Below are 22515 nucleotides of genomic sequence, written 5' to 3'. Positions count from 1 at the left end.
TGGAGGGGATGTGGACAGAAGGGAACCCTACTGCATTATTGGTGGGAGTGTAAACTTGTTCAACCACTTTGGAAAGCAGCACATTTCCTTTACCGAGATGGAGGGAGGAAGGTTGCAGTTTATGGTCCAGGGCACTGTGGCCGTGGATTGACAAGTCAAGAGGGCGGGTTTACGCATGCGCATTGGTTCATCGGCCACAGGCGGACCATGGAAGCCGAATGGCTGCTCCTGGCGCTCCGCGGAGCTTTGAAGCTGTGGCTGTGTGAGCTGTGGCTGCTCCTGCTGGGTTCTGGCGTGAACGCGCACTTCTTGCCACATGAAGAGGACATTGACTTTATCAATGAGTACGTGGGACTCCATAATGAACTCCGGGGAGATGTCTATCCCGGAGGGTCCAACCTGCGCTTCATGGTGGGTGAGGCCCGGTGGCAGTTTCCCAACCTTCCACCCAGGGTGTCCCAGAAGACAAAACCAGTGCAAGCCAAGCACTGTAACCCGAACTACTCAGGAGGCTGAAATCTGAGGATCCCAGTTCAAAGCCAGCCATGGCAGAAAAGGCCATGATAACTTTATTGCCAATCAACCTCCCCACACCCCGAAGTAGAGTTGTGACTCAAGTGGTAAAACGCCAGCCTTGAGCCTTGAAAGTGTTAAAAATGTTAGGCTCTTGAGTTCAAGCCCCAGTAGGGAGACAGAAATCACCGCAACATTATCAACAAGGACTAAGTTATCATAATTTTATGAGAAGACAGGATCTTGGAATCAGAATTAGAAGAGAGTGAAGCCCTTTTAAAGACGGTTGAAGTACAGGGTCACATCAGGCTTTTATTAAAAATTTTAAACTTTTGCCCCTCATTGATGTTTTTAAAATATACTGTTTATTTTCGTTACTAATATTGTGTATTTTGCCCTTCCTTCCTTCCTTCCTTCCTTCCTTCCTTCCTTCCTTCCTTCCTTCCTTCCTTCCTTCCTTCCTTCCTTCCTCCCTCCCTCCCTCCCTTCCTCCCTCCCTCCCTCCCTTCCTCCCTCCCTCCCTCTCTTCCTTCCTTCCTTCCTTTTTCTTTCTTTTTCCTTCCTAATGCACAATTCAATGTTTGTTCCCCAGAGATTTTGTCCCAGGATCCTAGCCCAGATTCTGACTTTGCATTCTCTTACAGTGTTACTCACTTCTGCCTACTTCCTCCCCCCCCCCCATTTTTATTTAACATCTTAACTATTTCCTTCTTGCTATACAGGTTTCATGATAATCATTAAAAATAACTGTAGAATTCAGAAAGTAAGTGTATTAATCAACTACGATCTCCTAATTTATAGTTTATTGTAAGGATTTCTTAAATGTGCCTTGCACTATATTTTATTCCCATTTCTTCTTACAATATAAGGTGAACTCTGTATGTATTTTTTTCTGAGTATTTCTTTCTATCCTTTTCTTCTTTGATTTTCTATCTATTTCTGTATCTCTGTCACTGTCTCCATCTCTCTTTTCTTTCACCTATTGAGACAGGATCTTGCTATACAGCCAGCTTCTGGCTACAAAATATAGCCTCCTGCATGCACCGCCCCCCCCACCCATAAGTGCTGAGATTAACAAACATGTACCACCACACATGGTGTTCTGCATATTTTTATAGGAAATAAATGTTAATGTGTATACTGTATTCTGTGAGGATAGTATGTTCTGTGTAGAACATCTATAATTATATTTGCAATTTATATTTATGTTTACTATTTTACTGGCTATTCTTAGCATTTTAATATGTGAGCTTTATTTGTAAATTTCAAAGTTAATCAGCCTTTCAAATACTCAATATGAAACTTTGAATAAGAATATTAATACAGGGAGTGGCGCTGTGGCTCAAGTGGTACAGTGCTCGCCTTGAGCTGAAGAGCTGAGGGACAGCACCCAAGCCCAGAGTTCAAGCCCCACAACCAAAAAAAAAAATATTAATACAGTACTATATATATATATATATATATATAAGTTTATACAATATTGACATTGTTGTGCCACTGTCACTATCATCAGTCTCCAAAAGTTTTCCATGTTCCTAAATTAAAACTCCATATTTGTTAAACAATTACTCTCTATTTGCTTTCGGTTCTACCTGTCTACTCTGACTCCATGAATTTCATTATTGAAGGAAACTTGTGTAAATGGAATCATACCGTATCTTGTTTTGTGACTGACTTATTTCACTCAGCATATCTTCAGATTGTGTTATAAGATGTAAGATGTCAGAATCTCCTCCTTGTTTAGAGATGAATAATACTCTACTACATTTGTATACCAAATTTATCCATTCTGTTAATGAACTCAAGTTGTTATCATCTTTGGGCTACTGTGTCTAATGCTACTATGATTCTGCATTTGCAGATATCTACTGCAAAGTATGCTTCTTTTCTCCAAGATTTATAGACATTGTCATCAGAATTGCTAGCTTTTATAGCAATCCATGTTTAATGTTTTAAGAATTGCTGTTCTGTTTTTCCCTAATGGCTGCCCCATTTTACATTCCCTTCAGGAATGGACAAGGATTACATTTTCTCCATATCATTACCAATGTTTGGGTATTTTTTGCTTTCTAATAATGGCTATTTGATGGATGAAATGATAATTCATTTTTTCCTAATGCCTTATGAGACTTTGAGCATCTTTTCATGTACTTATGGGCCATGTGTCTTCTTTTGGGAAAGTTCTAATCAAGTCCTTTGCCCTTTTCAGAATCAGCTTGTTTATTCTGTTTGTGAATTGACTTGTTCGTTTGTTTGTTGTTTTGTTCTTTTAAAGTTTTCAGTATAGAAAATGTTCTTTTTTAAATTTTATTTTCATTTTTAATGCTTTTATATAGAATCATTTGCCTAGTTTTTCCTTCAAAGATACATTGTTCATGTATAGAAATGCATCCTGTGTCTTGTGCTAATTTGTAGCTTATTGTTCTAAATTTATTTGTTGATTCTAATGTGTTTGGTAGATAATTTACGTTTGCTAGACCAAGTAACATGTCACTACCAACAGAGGTAATTTTACTTCTTCATTTCCATTTGTAATGCCTTTTATTTCTTTTTCTTGCTTAATTGCCTGAGACAGGATTTTTAATCCTTTGCTGATTAGAAGTGCTAAAAGTGAGCATCAGTGTCTCCCCCTAATCTTAGAATAAAAGTTTTCAGTCTTTCCCAATTAAGCATTATATTAGCTGTGAGCTCTCTCTATATGGCTTTTATTACATTGAGGGAGTTTCCTTCTGTTCTAAGTTTGTGGAGTGTTTCTATCATAAAAGGGTGTTTAATTTTGTTAGAAGCTTTTCTAATAATTAAAGTGTTTCCCCCATTATATTAATTGATTTATAATATTATTTTATATGTTGAATCATCTTTGCCTCCCAGTAATAATTTCCAGTTGGTTGTGGTATATTAAAGCAGAGATGGAATTTGATTTGTTGGGCTTTTTAATAATTTTTACTATTTTGCTAGGGGTTTTTACAGTAGTATTCACAAAAAGGATTCATCATTCTTTTTATTCTCCTAAAGTGTCTTCACTGACTGCAATAATGCTGGCCATAGAGTGAACTAGAAAGAATTTTCCCTTCTTCATTTTCATGAAAGTATTTGAGAACTGGAGTTAAGTTTTGAAATGTTTGGTGCAATTCACCAAAGAAGCCATCTGGTCCTGGGCCTTTCTTTCTTGGTAATTTTATTACTGACTCACTCTTTTACTAGCTATAAGTCAATTCATTTCCTGTGTCTTCATGAATCCCATTTGGTTGTGTTTCTACAAATGTGTCTGCTACTTCTAGATTATACAATTTGTTAGCCTATATTTGTCATTAGCACTATCTTATACTTCTTTTTGTTTCTTTTTTAATACTTTTTATTGTAAAAATACTGTACAGAGGAGTTACAGTTACATGAGCAAGGTAATGAGTACATTTCCTATCAAGCATTGTTGCCTCCTCCTTTGTTTTTCCCCTACCATCCCTTCCCTCCCACCTCCACAGCTACACTCCCCCCATTACCCCAGCCTAAATTGTAAAGTTCATTTTTCAGCATAGTATCTTGTACATCTCATTGTTCTAATGGGTCAACCTGTATCCCTATTTAAACATTTTGTTTTTTCCTTCCCCTCCCCAAATTAGAGAAGTGTATATACAAGATGCAGGGCACAGACCTCACATACAGTGAAAACAGGGGTTATACTGTATGGGAGGAACATACAAAGAAACAAAAATCACATGGTACATTATAAATACATTAGAAACAGTATCAAGAAAGAAAAAAAACACTTGTGTCCCTATCTTGGGGTTCATTTTGCTTAACATCATCTTATCTGGTCATATGTACATAGCTTTTGACCTTTCCTACTTGTCCCAGACATATATGAGTTATTGCAAATAAGGGAAACCATGGGACCTATGTTTCTTTGGGCCTGGCTTACTTCATTTAATATAATTTTTTCCAAGTCTCTCTATTTCCTAACAAATGGGGCAATGTCATTCTTTCTGATGGAGGCATAGAATTCCATTGTGTGTGTGTGTGTGTGTGTGTGTGTGCATATATATATATATATATATATATATACATATATATATATCACATTTTTTGATCCATTCATCTACTGAGGGGCATCTGGGTTGGTTCCATATCTTAGCTATGGTAAACAATGCAGCAATAAACATAGTTGTGTTGGTAGCTTTAGTATGGTCTTGTTTGTAATCATTTGGGTAAATGCCCAAAAGTGGGATTGCTGGGTCATAGGGGAGCAGCTCTATGTGGAGTCTTTTAAGGAACCTCCATACTGTTTTCCAACCTGGTTGAACAAGTTTACACTCCCACCAACAATGCAGTAGCGTTCCTTTTTGGCCACATTCTCTTTAGCATCTTCTTGATTATGCTTCTTTTTGTTTCTATAAATAAGACCAATATTAATGTCTCCTCTTCTATTTATGACTTTAGTTATTTGAATTTTCTCTGGCCTTACAAGCTTTAGTAAAAATCCTACATATTCCAGTTTACAGAGAATACCATATCCTTGGTTTTTTATTGCCCTGGCCTGCCCTCAAGGATAATTCCTCGTGTGTTTTTTTATCAATCGCACCACAGGACTTGATGTCTCCTCTTAGTAATATTCTATCTGCTGACATTCTCTTGCATTAGCATAAATTCCACTTTCCTTGCTATATTTGGCTTTGAGCCAAATCTCCTCCTCTACCTTATTTTTTTTTTGGGTGGGGGGATGAGAAGGGGTCGGGTAGTGGGGCCTGGGCGCTGTCCCTCAGCTCTTCAGCTCAAGGCTAGCACTCTATCACTTGAGACACAGCGCCTTTTCCAGCTTTTTTCTTTTTGCTTATGTGGTGCTGGGGAATCGAACCCAGGGTCTCATGCATGCAAGGCAAGCACTCTACCACTGAGCCACCTTCCCAGCCCCCTCTACCTTATTATTGGCACTTATAACAACAGTTTGAATAAAGTCTTCCTTACTGTGTTAATAAGTGTCATGAATTATTTTTCTCTAACAGTTATGGAGCTGTGGTGCAGATAGGATCAGATTCATCATTGGACCCCCAGACCTCTCATCCAGGACCCCAGGTGCACACCTCTGAAGCCTTTTTGTTCACTCCTGACTGATTGATCGGGGATCCATTGGTGAGTCTGACTCCTGTGCCAGTGCTTCTGACAACAGTCTGTTGAAGCACAGTGGGAATAGATTTGGCACTTAAAAATCCTGTTTAGAGAGCTGCATTTGCGTCCCAGACTCCTTTTGGTAAAATACTTCCTAAACTGGAAATGTTTTCCTGGTACTTTTCTTCAAGAGAGAATTCATTCTCTAAATCCTGGACAGAACATTCATCTTCTGGACATTCTTTTGGGCGGAGCAGGAAGGGAGCGCGCTGAGGGGGAGGGGGGGGGAGGGACACACACTGCTTGAGGCAGGCTGGAAACTTCTTAACTTATTGTGCAGTGTCCTTTTAGTTGATGCTGCTTTTCTCATAGCAATGTCCCCTTTGCATTTGTGCAATGTCTGGAGTTAAGTAAGAAAACTCTGAGATTACCTCAGACATGTTAATTTTTCGATAACAGTTAACTGCTATTTAGGATTGTAACCATTTGGAATTAGGGTTTTAACAAATATTTTTGACTAATGTGCTATTTCTAACTAAACAGCAACTTTAATGATCCTTTACAGATAGCTTTCTAGGGAATAGTAGCATCTAAGGGTATTTTTTTAGCATCTCTGAGAATTCCCATGAAGGTTTTTAGGTGTCAGCTTTATCAATTTACCAAAATATATTTAAGTTATATACATATATATGTAGTATCTTTTTCTCCTAACAGTATACTGGTTTTGGCCAACTTCTCATTTTATTTCTGAAAACACAATATGTTATGTATGAGTTCTCAAAAATAGTTCTTAGGTGAATATATAAAATTTTTATATTACTAAGTTATATTATTAAAAAGCCATGAGATTAAAATATATTCTAAGAAGAGTATATGTAAGGACATTTGTTATATAATTCTAAGCGTTTGTCATGCAAAATTATTACAATAACTTGCATTGTCTGTCAATTTAATACTTCAATTACAAATATATATGCATGGTCTTTGTCTCAGGAAATAGTCCCTATGATTATCTCCAAAAAGTTTTTCCCCATAAACTATAGAACTCTAGAAATACAATTCAGAGCCCAGAAAAGTTTGTTATTATTTTGTTTCTCTTATTATTGTTTTTATATATGTATATATACATATATGTATATTTTTATATATATTGTCATTGTTATTATTTTGTGTTTTTCAGACCTGGGATGTAGCTTTATCACGAACTGCTAGAGCCTGGGGGAAAAAATGTGTGTTTAAACGAAATACTCATTTAGAAGACATACAAATGTCCCACCCTGTATTTAACGGTATTGGTGAAAATATGTGGGTTGGCCCTGAAAATGAGTTTACTGCAAGTATTGCCATCAGAAGTTGGTTTGAAGAGAGGAAAATTTATAATTTTGAAAATGACAGTTGCTCTGGTAACTGTTCTCATTACATTCAGGTATCTGCATTTTATATTGTTACTCTATATAAGAGAATTCTTAACTGCTTTACTGCCCTAGTTTTTGTTTCAAATTTATAAATATATTCAAGATCTAAAATCACTACTTTTAGCAAAATCGAAATTCTAAGTAGCTCTGTATCTTGAAAATATTCACAATTTTATCTGTTATGTTAAACTATACAACTAAATCATAAACCTTATACCCTAACATCAAAGGGACTTTTCTCAAAATAGAGCATAGTAGGAAAAGGAAATAAGATTCTAGTAGATAAAAATTATTTACAGATTACTGCCCATAAACAAAAATAAAAGACTGTGTACAGATCAGTATGCATACTGCTTTGTAGCTGATTGTAGCTACAAATTTGTAACTGCAAATGCAAACAGTATTCTTTTTGATTCACGTTCCACCCTCACACCTTATACTCCCAGAGTACTGGACCACTTTTCATTTCCTTCAGACACATTAATTTCACATCTCACACTTTAATTATTACCTACATATACATATATATATTCTACTACACTGAAAGCAGAGACCTTGTCCTCTCATCCTCGTGTTCTCAATACTACAAGACGTTTTTCATTAAATGTATTTATCAGAAATCAAGAAATTTTGAATGAGTGAACTTCTAATTTAAAGCCTGACTGCTTTTCAGTCAATAGGCTGATTTTAGGTTTTATGTAAAACTTAAAATTTTTATATTTATTCACTATGAACTCATATCTTTCTTTTCCATGAAACAAATGATGCTTTAAGAAACTTCTAACCCATTTTTTTCTGTGTTTCTCAGAATCCTTTTGAGACCGGGCTAACTGTGTAGCCCAGGTTGGATTCAGCCTTTTGAACACTGGGTTAGAGGAGTAAACTGCTATTCCCTGCTCTTTCACTCTTACTTGGTCAATTCTTTCTTATTCTAGAATTAGTAACTCTCCTTTGTCTAACGTATCAAAGTTAGAATCTCTAGCTCTGTGTGATGGTTCATACTTATAAGCCTCACTTCTTAGGAGACAGAAGCAAGAGGATTGCAAGTTCAAGGAGATTGGCAAAGTTAGATCCTACGTCAAAACCAAAATGAAAACAAGAGTATTGCTCAAGTGGTGGAGTACTTGGGTACCAAGCTTGAGGCCCTGTGTTCTACTGACCACTTATATACATGAGACTTTTTAATATAACAATATTCTTAGAAAATAAATCTATTCCATGACCTGTTACTGGACTCTGAATTTGCTGTTCCTTAATTCTAATCTCCAATCCATTCTTTATTCTTGCATTGACCCAGCTGACTTCATTTCAGCTCTTACATCTTTTGTTTTTATCTTTTTCAATACTAGGGATTTTGTTAGGAAGAAAAGATTAAGGAGAAAAGATTTAGTGTCTTTAAAAGGAAAACCAGAACCTGAATTAGAATAAAAAAGATGAAAATTTGATAAAAGACATTCCATTCGTTTTCTGTATTAACTTTAATATCTTTAGCATATCACATAAACAAAAATACTTACTTTGTTTTGGTACTCTCCGAAGAACAGAACCATTTCTAAAGATTTTTTTTTAATTTATCTCAAATCTTACTAATTTTAAAAGTTTGATTCTTGGCTGGGAAGGTGGCATAACCCAGGGCATAAGGCCCTGGGTTCGATTCCTCAGCACCACATAAGCCAAAAAAGCCAGAAGTGACACTATGGCTCAAGTGGAAGAGCGCTAGCCTTGAGCTGAAGAGCTGAGGGACAGCACCCAGGCCCAGAGTTCAGGCCCCATGACCAACAACAGCAACAAAAAAGTTTGATTCTTAAAGAAATAGAATAATACATTGAAACTAGAAATAACAAATGTGAGTTAGGAATTTAGCTCAGTAGCAGAGTGCTTGCCTGGCATGTATGGGGCCCTGGCTGGATAAAAAATTTTCTATGTGGATTTCTGTATGGATTTTGTTACAATTAAATTTTGTATTTTATTTTGAAACTTCTGTTTTAGCTTGTTTGGGACAAGTCTTACAAAGTTGGTTGTGCTGTTACCCCATGTCCAAGAATTGGAAATATTGTACATGCAGCACTTTTCATATGCAATTATGCACCAGGGTAAGTTATTTAAATTGATTAAAAAAAAAGAATAGAAAAATAAATCGATATTACTTCAAATTTGTTTTCCTAACTTCTAATATATTTTGAGTGTTTTGTGCTGCATAAAGGCATTAAATAAAAGGTATTAACTGGAGGCTTTATATTGACATAGTTTTTCAATTCCTTAATGAAATAAATCATAACTTAAGCATATTGATTTTACTTACAGTGAAACTAGGTTTGTTAACCCTAGGCCCAGCATCTAGGATCCCACATTAGGTCTGGCCACTTGCCTCTAATATGCCAACTGACAATGATATGGTGAGACTCAGAGAAAGAAGATTTATTACATCATAGCCATTGAGGAGATAGTACTTCATTAAATCTTAGCCATCTTCAGGGGGAGAGATATTAGCTTCAGGTTCAACAGGGAGAGAACCTAGAGTTTCAGGTTAAATGGAGGCAGAAGGTGAGAAAGGAATTCCCTAGCTAAAACAGTCTCGTATCACAGGCATGGCCCGGGTCCACCATTAGCTCAGCCCTTATCCCTGGAGGGGATAAGGTTATCACTATAACCAAACAGGAAAAAGTTGCCTGGCAAGTAGATTTCTGATTTTTTTTAGCTATTTTCTTTTCATATGGTAAGATGAAACTGCCTGTTTGCAGAAAAGTTTGCTTTCCGTCCCGAAATACTTATCAGTGAATCCTACTTTTTCTGGAGCCCAGGATGATTGTAAAGTGATTTACAGGTTATTATACTACCATAAATAATGTCATTATAACCTCCAAGTGAGTGAAAAACATTCCAATTAACATCTCAAGTAAAAATTAAAACTTCACTATGTACTACAATTGAAAAAGATGGGGCTGGGAAGGTGGCCCAGCGGTAGAGTGCTTGAGGCCCTGGGTTCGATTCTTCAGCACCACATAAGCAAAAAGAAAAAAGCCGGAAGTGGCGCTGTGGCTCAAGTGGTAGAGCGCTAGCCTTGAGCTGAAGAGCTGAGGGACAGCGCCCAGGCCCAGAGTTCAGACCCCAAGACCGGACTCCTCCCCCCCAAAAAAGAATCTCTGTTCCCCCCCCCCCCCCCCCCCCCCCCCCCCCCGCTCCCACGGCTCCCCCTCACACAAATGCTTTGGAACTAAACCAAAAAGAAAAACAAACTCATTTACACATTGGATTTCCCTGGATGGGGAAAATAATGGAACTGTGATATAAGATAAACTCTGTAAAAAAAATTTTTTTTAAAAACCAACAACGTTCTGATGGAAAACTGGCTGCATTTAGTTTACAGGTTTGGCAGGTATGAGAAACCCCTATCCAAGCCTAAAGGATGGACTCAGAGACAGGAAGTGCAGCAGAACTGAGCCTTATATGCTGGTCTTCAAAGACTGTGTGTCTGCTGGGCAGGCATGCCCTCAAGAAACTGTAACAAGAAATCACTTTCCTAAGCTGCAGATCCCTTCCCCATGCTTCATTAGTTGAGTACTATGGGGTGTGCAGTCTTCCTGGACATTATCTAAGTTTCATTATTTTCTTTTGGGTAATCTCTCTCTCTCTCTCTCTCTCTCTCTCTATCTCTCTCTCTCTCTCTCTCTCTCTCTCTCTCTCTCTCTCTCTCTCTTTCTCTCTCTCCCTCCCCCCCCTCTCCATATATACCTTTTGTGGTTGGTTCCATTTCAGGAGAGTTGTCTTCACCTCTCTTTGTTCCCTTGTGGCAGGCAGGTTCACCTAGGTATCTGCTTTCCAGTTTTACTCAATTTCTCATTTTATTGCAGTCCACTCTTCTCCCTGCTGGTTGAACCCCCTCACCTTTCTGGTGCCCTATCTGTCTGTTCTGTTTAGGGAATTTCTAAGGGTACCAGTCAGCCATTAATTTTTCACTCAGGGTCAGATACCTTGTCTTCCATGTGGACCACCATTGATTTTATTTTCCACAGCAGGAGATAAATACTTGACAGTAAGTAAGCACATAAGTAGATAATATTTTATTTTTTAATGTAGGCTTTTATTTTAGAAGCAGTATACAAGATAATATTTTAATTAAATAGTACCGTATGCCACCAAGCAGGAAAAACAAATAAGGAATAACTTACGTGCAAGAATGACAGGGTAGTCATAGAAGGAGTTTAGTTGAAAGCCAAGTAGTAAGATGGTAAAGAAAACAGAATAAATTGTAGTTAGAGAAAAGAGTTGAGGTAGACACTTAGCTGACACCCAAATCAAATAGTAATTCTAAATTCTATTCTATTGGGGGTTCTTGTTAAAGATTGGGGAATTTATTCTGGACAATGACAAAACCACTGGACAAACTGACTTGAATAACCAAATCTCATTTGAAAACCCCGAATACTCTGGACATTGTGTAGAGCATGTAATATGAAGAAAGAGAGTACAATGAGAAAGTAAAATTAGGGATTGTAGCTATCATTTAAATCACAGACTCCTATTGGGGTAGGGCATTGGCATGTGCATTGTTTTTCTACTGTTGCAAAGAATTGCCACCAGAGTGAACAAATGCAGCAGTGGTACTCACTAGACACTATGTTGAAAATGAACTATACAAATTGTGGGGTGGGCTGGGGCTGGGAAGGTGGCTCAGTGGTAGAGTGCTTGTCTTGCATGCATGAGGCCCTGGGTTCGATTCCTCAGCACCACATAAGCAAAAAATAAAAAAAGCTGGAAGTGGCACTGTGGCTCAAGTGGTAGAGTGCTAGCCTTGAGCTGAAGAGTGCAGGGACAGCGCCTAGGCCCAGAGTTCAGGCCCCACGACCGGACCAAAAACGAACAAACAACAAAAAAAAAACAAATTGTGGGGTGGGGATGGGAGGGAAAAACAAGGAGAGAACGAGGGCAGGAGTGACATTGTCCAAAAAGAAATGTACTCATCACCTGACTTACATAACTGTAACCTCTCTGTACATAACCTTTATAATAACAGTAAGAAAATGGAAGGAAGGAAGGAGGGAAGGAAGGAAGGAAGGAAGAAAGGAAGGAAGGAAGGAAGGAGGGAGGGAGGGAGGGAAGGAAGGAGAAGGTAAAGAAAGGAAGAAAGAAAAATATTTAAAACAGTACTCACTTTATTATCACAATTATATAGGTCATAAGTTCAGGCACAGTATGACTGGATTCACCATAAAAGGGCCTCAAAGGCCAAAATCCATCTGTCACCTGAGCTCTCATATAGAGACTGGAGGGGGCAGGGAGTTTGCTTAAGCAAACTCAATTCCATTTCCTTGCTTGATGTCAGCTAGGCAATGTACTCATCTTCTAAAGCCTCTCTATATTCCTCTACATAATCCCTTTCATCTATTTGTCTCTCCACCCCCCCATCCCGCCATCTTCAGTAGACATGTCAGAATCTTCTCATGTAGATAACATTTCACTTCTTTAATCAGCCAAAGAAAACTTTGTTTTTAAAATGCCCAACTAGTGGATCAAGCCCACCTAGATAAACTCAGTATTTTAAGATCAACTCTGTCTTATAACATAATCATGGAACAAAACCATATTTAATGTCTTGAGATTTTAGGCATGGTATGTAAGTGGAAGATGAAGATTCTTTTGATCCTTCTTAGAATTCTGCGTATCATAGTATCTTAACTTTGAGAAGAGTCTAGTCTCTAAATATATTTAAGAAAGTGATCTAATAATACCAGTTGATGTAACATGACTTTAAAGTTAAGTAGAATAAAATAATGAAACCACACTGTGCCTATGTCTTTCCCTGAAAACCTGAGTGAATGATAATACCATGACCTCTAACAGGAAAAATCAGGAGATATTCTTTATGTGTCGACATATCAGGTAGAATATAAGGATAGTAATGTAAGAAGGAGATAGTCCTAGGAAGGTCTGCCATATTTTTTAAGAAGAGGGAATTGCTGGTATGAAGGACCCGAGGTAGAAAGATTTGCCACAGTCCTGAATATGGATGTCTTCTGCTAGAGAGAGTAAACATGGATATTTAATTTAGAAATTAAGTAGTAGATCCAGGAGTGGGCGGTTCCCACACATAATCCCAGCTACTAAAGAGGCTGAGATAATGATTTAAAATCAGGCTGGGCAGAAAAGTCAAGGAAACTCTTAGCTCCGATTATTCTGCAAAAAGCTAGAAATGGATGTGTGGCTCAAGTGGTATAATGCTCACACTGAGTGAAAAGCTAAGGGAAAGCACTAGCATTATGAAATAGCGTAAAAGTTAAAATAAGAAAGCCAAACTGAAAAACAAAATGTGTGGTATGCAAGCACAATGACTTACTCCTGAAATCCCACCTACAATGGGAAGATGGTGGTCCAAAGCCAGCCTAGACCACTAAGTGAAAATATCTAAAGCACAAAAAGAGCTTAGTGGTCCTGCATAAGTGGTAGAACTACTCCTATTGCAAGTACAAGGCCCTGAATTCAAGCCTTAATAGTGACAAAAATATAGTAAGATTATGTCATTGGCTGAATGGTGGTCCCCCATCCCACCCCCACCCCCGACCCTGCGCAAATCTGAAAGATACATCTAGGTCCTCATCTTTTCATTCCTCATTCAATACCCTCAGAACATGTGAGTGTCATTTTTTTCCCAAGACAGTGATTTTTTCCCAAGACATGAGAGAAAGGGCTTGTCCTAGACTATGCAGATGAGCACTACATACAATCACAGGTCTCTTATGAGACAGAAGGAGAAGGAGGTTCAACCTTAAATACACAGAAGAAGAGGCCGTATGCATACAAAGAAGATATTGGAGTGATGCAACCACAAGCCAAGAAATTCCTAAAGCCACCAGAAGCTAGAAAAGTCAAGAAACAGGTACTCTTTTAGAGACTTTGAAGGGACCATGGTCCTGTCACTTTTGATTTTGTACTTTAGCTTCCAAAACTATGAGGAAATAAATACATTTTTTAAAGTTTTAAACGATCCCATTTGTGACACTTTGTTAAAATATCCACAAGAGAAACAAATACAGACTAGGAGTATAAAATAGATATAGCCATCCAGAAAAAAAAAACTTACATTGACTTTGAATAAGTTCAGGAAACAGTCACAGAGTGTGTGTGATTTTTTTTAAGGACAAATATATTTTATGTAGAAGATCTAACTATACATTACCTTCTTATTTCCTTCATCTTATTAGAATATATTCTTTTAAGTCTTCTTGGAAAGCCAAGACTGTGATATAAACCAGGAACCATTGCCTTGATATTTCACAGTGATAATATGGAATAATGAAAATGAAAAGAATTGTGGGCAGTCTAGTTGCTTGGTATGAAATAGAAAAATCAACATCTGTTTGATGTATTTTGATTATTGTTGCATGGATAATGAGTAGAATATTTAGGTCTAGATGGAAAACTGTGAGCATTCCTCCTATAAATTGTAATTGCTAGAATGTCAAGGGAGGAAAGAGCCTTGAAGTCATTGTAAGTTGGAAGCAGATATGGGTCTACTGTAAGCAAAGAAAATCTCTACTAGAATTGTGTCTGCCTAGTGCATAGTGCCTTTCTAATGGACTTGAGGTAAGACATAGGTGCAGCTGTTTCTTAGGCCACCCAAGCCGTGTGTCCTGATCTAAAGTCAGGACTCATGTTCTGAAGATGGCAACGTATTGAAGGTATGGCCAGACAAAAGGCTAAGAAATGTTTTAGCAGGTTATGTTCAGAGTTTTGAGTGGCTCTTGGTGAATCACTCAGCTGCTTCTTAGAAAAATGAAAATACTCAAGGATAAAATATTTTATATGTTCCTTCAGGCACTGATAAGACAGCTGTGAAATTTCAGTGGACTTAGATATGTAATAGTTTGCTCCCAATCCAGCTTAATAACTCCAATTGCAGTTGGCCATTGTACTGTGGATTCAAACTTGAGTTGATTTAATTTCTTAGAAACTCAGAACTAGCGAAGACTGGCAAAGAAAGAATTAGCCTGGCATTTCTGGCTATTTAAGTAATAATTATGAAATTCAATTTTTGAAAAACGGAACAAATTGTATTCTAGCACAGTGTGATTTATTTGTTTGTTTGCCTTTCCAGAGTTTTTCCAGACTACAGTTATCAGACATTCTGATCACAGGGTGGCTTACCTATGCTCCAGGCCTCAAAGGCAGTGCTTATAGTGAGTAGCTTTTTACATACATAAAAGGGAAAGGTCTCCCATCCCTGAGTCTTAGGAGAGGACAAGTTTTGCTTTGTTTTGTGTCCATTGGAGGCAACAGTTGCAGTGATACAGGGTTAGGATAGGGAAAATAGATTAAAGTTTACGCGAAGGTAACTAGATTTAACTAGATTAATGCTTCAGTTTCTAGAAGACTGGTGTTCTGGTGGGTTCTCAACACAATACATTTCCTTCTTGAAATATTTTGATATTAGAACAGTGAAATTAGAGAACAGGTAACACCTGCCAAGAATGACAAATTTCTGGATGTCTTTGCTGTAGTATCACCAAAGGCATCACCAGAACTTTGGTTAAATAAAGAGTGGTTCCGAAATTTTGAGTATTTCTTAGATTTGAACATTCTTCTAGATGGTCTACAGTAGCCTACTGGGGATTTACATGCCTACTGTTTATTTCTATTACCTCTAACTGTCTGCTAAGTAAAACTAACAATCCTGTTTAAATGTGCCGGACTAAGACTCTCCTTTCTATCCAGAATTATCTTTTCCCTACATACTATTTCTATCTGCCTTAATCTACCTACATTCTTTGTATAAACTTTGCAATTCATATCTACTTGTGCCCTTTCTTTCTTTTTTAGTTCTCAGCAACTGATATAAAACAATTTCTCATGTGTGGTAAACTAAGTTGGTTATATGTCTATATATGTATTTTTTTCATGTAGTATCCAAAGTAATTCATGGAGTTGGGTCTTTGGGACATTTATTACAAAACATTCTATAATACCCAATTTAAATGTACATATATTGCTAAATACTGAAACAAAAGAAGCTTTAAAATTCATTCTTATATTTAAAGTACTCTGTTTCAAACACACAGGATTAGTTTTCAGAAGGAACATATTTTGGCAATGGGGAAGACAGAAAGATTGTATTTCTAAGTTAACTGCTTCTTTGCAACAGCTTTCTTAATTAAATCACCTACTTAAAGTATTTATAGTTGATAGCTGTGAAAATAGTTAATAAATTGATAATGCACTCACCCAACCAAACTCAGAAAAATGGACTCAGAGACAAGAAGTACAGTGAATGTGAGATGTCAAAGGTCAATGGCAGTCTTGCAGGATGAGGTGTCTGGTGGGCAGGGATTACAACAAGCAGTTGCATCCTGAATGAGCAAGCTCCTCCACCAGGCTCCTCATTGGCTTAGTACTGCGGGGTGCACAGTCTTCCTGAACATCACCTAATTCCATTATTTTCTTTTTTTGGGGGGGGGGTCTGGTCGTGGGGCCTGAACTCTGGGCCTGGGCGCTGTCCCTCAGCTCTTCAGCTCAAGGCTAGCGCTCTACCACTTGAGCCACAGCACCACTTCCGGCTTTTTTTCTTTTTGCTTATATGGTGCTGAGGAATCGAACCCAGGGCCTCAGGCATGCAAGGCAAGCGCTCTACCACTGAGCCACCTTCCCAGCCCCTAATTCCATTATTTTCTATTGGGAAGTTTTAACACGTGCACCTCTTGGATTGATTTTAGAAGCAGATTTTGGATATCTCTACTTGCCTTGGTTCTCTTGTGGCAGGACGGCTTTTCTGGCATGTACTTTTTGGCACAAACATAGTTTTTTCTTTCTGATTTTATTGTGGTCCACCATTTCCTCTGCTAGTCAACCCCCTTTTAACATCTACCCTGTTTTCTTAAGGACCTTCCAGATGCATAGACTTTGTGATTGCCACAACAGCATTGTTTAAGCAAGCTGCTAGTAACTTTCCACTCGGGGTCAGATGCTTTGTCTTGAAAATGGACCATCACTATTTCCAACAACACTACAATGTTTAAATCATGTTTAAAAATGAGTGTTTACCTAACTATTGTTTGAATTTTTTTGTAGAGGAACTCTAACCAGAAGGCCTTATCAAGAAGGAGTATTTTGTACTCGATGTGGCATTCGTGACAAATGCACAGACCGTCTCTGCAGTAAGATATAGGATATAAATTAAAAGTCAAAAGAACCCATAATACATAAGACAACGAGTAAAACAATTGAACACTAGGGTTTTATTGTGATATTAGTGTTTTTCCTCTGATTCTAATGTTATTAATACTTTAACGAAGGAGTGTTTAAACCATATTATCTTTAGATTTTTCTATACTCCAGAGCCTTTTCTTCTCTCTTTTACATCCATGCTCCCAAAAATACCACAAATAAGGAATGAGAACAGTTATACCTTGAAAAAGCTTCACAGTAATTCCTCACATAGCAATCAATTTGACAATAGCTGCTTCAGAAACAGGTTATTCCAGTAGGCTTGCAAAGAGACAAAAGTAAAGTAATACTTCTGAGGGGAAGAAAAGGGGCTGTTTTATCAGAACTGGGGCGTGAACTCTGAGCTCATAGCCCTCAGGCTTTGTGTTTCCACCTACAGCTGGGGCTCTACATTTCAAGCCACACTTCCTCTTCTAGCCATTTGCATATAAGCAAAATTAAAATCATTTATTAGACAGTTTATGAATGTCTTAGACATATCAATAAATCTTGGAAGATGCCCTCTACCAAAGAAGAATGGAAAAACTGCAGTAGAAGAAATACTTGAAAGTAATGAACCTTAGTTGGCAAACTAAAACCAATCAATGATTAGAGTTACAAAACAAAATGCAAGTAAGGTATATTTTGGTAATCGTAGCTACTCAAAAGGTTGGGATGTGAGGACTGGGGTAGTCTAGTAGGCTGGCTTCAAATTAACCACAAAAAGCTGGAAGTAGAGCTGTGGCTCAAGTGGTAGAGCACTAGCTTGAGCACAAACGCCCAAGGATACCGCCCAGGCCCTGAGTTCAAGCCAGGATAGGCAAATAAAAAAGAGACACAATTAATAAAAACTGAGAGAACAAGAGTGATATCAATGCTATTTCCTTATCAGAAAAAGTTACTGATTAAAGCTAACAAGTAATATGACAGATATAAGTAAATTTAAAGGTATTTAAATATTTGATGAAATACAATGTAATCAAACATTAGGGTGAGAATTGAAAGAAAGAAGAAATATTATAGGTAACATTGATCAAGATATATTCATAAGCTGCTTAAATTCATAAACTGTTAAATGACAACTCATTTGTACAGCTACTTTAAAGTATTTTTTTAAAAACTTGATAGCTGGGCGCCGGTGGCTCATGCCTGTAATACTACCTACTCAGGAGGCTGAGATTTGAGGATCGTAGTTCAAAGCCAGTCCAGGCAGGAAAGTCCATGAGACTCTTCTCTCCAATAAACCACTAGAAAACAGGAAGTGGCACTGTGGCTCGAGTGGTAGAGCACTCACCTTGAGCTGAAGAGCACAGGGACAGCACCCAAGCCCAGAGTTCAAGCCCCACGACTGACCATATAAATAAATAAATAAACTTGAAAATTAGGACACAAAATTTACAATTTAAAAAAAAGAGCACTAGCCTTGGGCACAAAAACTCAAGACGACACACAGGCCCAGAGGTCAAGCTCTAGGACCAGCAAAAAAGAGAAAAGAAAAAAAGTGCAATTACAAAATTGCATACACCAAAGAATCAAATAGATACCCATATACAAAATGAAAACAAAATGCAGATTGGACTGTAGATAATCATTATTTTTATAAAGGAGCTATAATGCAGAAATTGTTGCTTAAGGTATAAAATAAAGCAAAAGGTATGAAATAAGACCCGCTCATTCGATACTATGTTGGAAATGAACTATACAAGTTGGGGAAGATGATAAGTTGGGAGGGGAAAACCTGGGGGGAAAAATGAGGGAGAGAGTGAGACTGTTCAAAAGAAATGTACTCATGACCTGACTTATGTAACTGTAACTCCTCTATACATCACTATACATACAAGAAAATATTTTACCGTGGAGGTGGGACATGCAAAGTAACAAAGAAATCATCTTATACATATGTTAGAAACAATAGCAAGAAAGAAAAACCATTTGAGTCCTTATCTTGGGGTTCATTTCACCTAACATCAACTTATCTGACCGTTTCTGCTTGTCTCAGACATATACTAGTTATTGCAAATAAGGGAAACCATGGGACCTATGTTTCTTTGGGCCTGGCTTACTTCACTTAATATAATTTTATCCAAGTCTTTCCATTTCCTAACAAATGGGGCAATGTCATTCTCACTGTATTTGATGTTGGTATAATTTGTGGAGGGGAAGGGAAAAAACAAACCGTTTAAATAGGTATACAGGTGGACCCATTGCAACAATGAGATGTATAAGATGTTATGTTGAAAAACGAACTTTACAACTTTGGCTGGGGAAGGGGGGGGTGAGTATGGGGAGGGATGGGGAGGGATGGGAACGGGAAACAAAGGAGGAGGCAACAATGCTTGATAAGAAATGTACTCATTACCTTGCTCATGTAATTGTAACCACTCTATACAGTATTTTCAGAATAAAAAATGTTTATTTTTTTTTATTGTGAGAATACTGTGCAGAGGAGTTACAATTACATGGGCAAGATAACGAGTACATTTCTTATCAAGCATTGTTGCCTCCTCCTTTGTTTCCCCTTCCCATCCCTTCCCATACTCCTCCCCTCCCCCCTACCCCCCAACAAAGTTGTTAAGTTCGTTTTTCAACATAATGACTTGTACATCTCATTGTTACAATGGGTCCACCAGTATCCCTAGTTAAATGATTTGTTTTTTCCCTTCCCCTCCACAAATTATACCAACATCAAATACAGTGAAAGCATGGGTTATACTGTGGGGGAGGGACATACAAAGCAACAAAAAAAATCATCTTATAAATATGTTAGAAACAATTGCATGAAAGAAAAAAAAATTTGAATACTTATCTGACCTTTTCTGCTTGACTCAGACATATACTAGTTATTGCAAATAAGGGAAACCATGGGACCTATGTTTCTTTGGGTCTGGCTTACTTCACTTAATATAATTTTTTCCAAGTCTTTCCATTTTTAAAAAAGCAAAAATAGCCACAGAGATCCAACCAAAAGTTTACTATCTCCATAGTGCCTGAAATATAAGTTCTGTATTTTCATTACAAGACAAAGCCCTCTGGCTTGACCTTTGACTCAGGTTGTCTATGTATGTGAACTCATTTATCTTTCTACTCTCCTAGTGGGAATTAGGAATAGCTATCTGAGCCTATTGGCCCAACTTTGCAGATGAAAGGAAACTTACTTCTCTAGAATTATGATGTCATTAAGCTAGATGGCTAAAAGCAACGAATGCCAGGCCAGTAACTTCAAAGAGCAGCTGAAAGCCTCTGAAAATTGAGAATTAAATAAGAAAAACAAGGAGAAACACAATATTAATTTAGAGTAATCTAAAAGGAGAAAGTAATGAAAGTAAGAGATATTATAGACTATGTTGAAACTGAACTCTACAACTTGTGGAGGAGGGGGGCAGGGAGGAGAAAACCGGGGAGAAAATGAGGGAAGAGATGTCTGCTCAAAGAGAAGTCTACTCAATACTTGAATTATGTAACTGTAACCCCTCTATACATCAACTTTACCATAAAAAAATTTTTAAAGGAGAGATGATAGAATCCTCTATTTTCCACAAATGAAACAATCTTTAAAGAGTAGAAATGAAGCGACTTACATAAGATGACACATGATTTAGAGACAAAAAATAGTAAGAGAATGCTTATCTCCTTAGATCTTCAGTTTTGAATTTCCATATGCTGGCCAGCCAGCATATGGAGAGAGACTACATTGTACTATATGATTGGCTACTACTTAATTAAAAGGAAGGACAGTGAAAGGATGGCGTGAGGCCTAAGCACTAGAACAGTGCACTCTGTTTTGAAATTTATTAATAGTGAAAAGGGAAACTTTATGTAATTTTTCACAGACTTTCTGTTTCTTTCTAGGTAACGCCGATCGTGACCAAGCCACATGTATGTATCATTGTTCTTTATTTCTTGAACAATATGAATACTCTCTGTGAAATCCAGCTTCCAATTGCTCTCTTTATTTACAGATTACCGATTTTGGTATCCAAGTTGGGAAGATCCCCGGCCAGTTGTGTGTAATCCAGTGTGTGTGTTTATTTTATTACTGAGAATAGTGTGTTTTATGCTAAGTATCTTAATCGTTACCATAGTACAGCCTCAGTTTCCAAATATCTTGTTGGAAAGACAGATGGTATTTACCCCTGAAGGCTCTGAAAGAAGGAAAAAGACCCTACAAACACAGACAAAAGAAGTGGAGAAAGAAGGGGAACAGGAAATTGGTGAAGAACAAGAGGAAGTAAAATCGTCAGAGGAAGAGGAAGAGGAAGAAAAGGAGGAAGATGTATCAGAAACTTAAGCCAAAAGAGAATACAAAAAGGAAGCCAAAAAATTAAAAATAGAGCATTGAGTTTTAACAAAAAATAATATATATATATATATATATATATATATATATATACAAACACTGGTGACAGTATTTTTGTTTCTTGTTCTCTATACTTATTCAAATAATTTAAATTTGAACAAGTTAAAAAACCCTAAAACATGTATTTAGAAAGTATCAGCAAAAGCTCTTAGACACTGTACACAAAGATGTGATAATAGGGAACAGTTTTTAAAAAAAGATTTGACCCTAATTATCTTTAAGATAGCTTAATAAAAAAGAACATTTCCCTTTCCTAAACTTGTTTCCATCTCTATGCTTTAAGTGAATTTACAGGGCTTAATATAGTTGTAGCATTGCTATGTTTATACTCTCATGAATTCCATTAGTCTGTTTCTATCCTAACATTCTTATATGCCCTTTATATAAGTAAAACCTTTGGGATGCTCTCAATGTCTGTACCTTGTCTATATTCAACAATTACAATATCCCAGCTGTGAAGTGACAGCATTGGAAATGACAGAAGGTTTCCATATCCAATATGGATAACTTTATGGGAAAAATATTGGGACAAAAGGGGCCATAGATAATACAGTGAAATCATGCTAGTTTTCTGCTGAAACTTGGTTTAACTAAGGATTTAAGAGGTAGCCAGGTACCAGTAGTTCATACCTATAATCCTGGGTATTCAGGAGACTGAGATCTGAGGATTTTGGTTCAAAGCCAGCCAGGGCACAAAGTCTCTGAGACTCATCTCCATGTGTGGATTAAGTAGTAGAGCACCAGCCTTGAGCAAAAAAGCCAAGGGAGAGCATAGGATCCTGAGTTCAAGCACCAGTACTAGTGCACGCGCGTGCACGCACACACACACACACAGAGTATATAAACAAAATATTAGGGATCCATTATGTCTTCAGACTTCCACTAAATACTCCAGCATTCTATAAAACCACATAAAGATTTTTTAATGTTTGA

General features: G+C 37.4%; 1 protein-coding gene across 1 annotated transcript; it reads left to right on the top strand.

Annotated features, from left to right (window-relative positions):
- Window positions 1-207: 207 nt before the first annotated feature.
- On the top strand, window positions 208-21564 carry Glipr1l2 (GLIPR1 like 2). Its single transcript, XM_042698996.1, is given in 6 exon segments — window positions 208-411; window positions 6797-7042; window positions 9021-9124; window positions 17091-17176; window positions 21075-21101; window positions 21185-21564. Coding segments are annotated over 6 exon segments (1047 nt in total).
- Window positions 21565-22515: the final 951 nt, after the last annotated feature.

This window comes from Dipodomys spectabilis, unplaced genomic scaffold, assembly GCF_019054845.1.
Source record: "Dipodomys spectabilis isolate Male_0828 unplaced genomic scaffold, ASM1905484v1 ptg000234l, whole genome shotgun sequence".
NCBI lineage: Eukaryota > Metazoa > Chordata > Mammalia > Rodentia > Heteromyidae > Dipodomys > Dipodomys spectabilis.
This window is presented reverse-complemented; position numbering and strand designations above follow the sequence as displayed.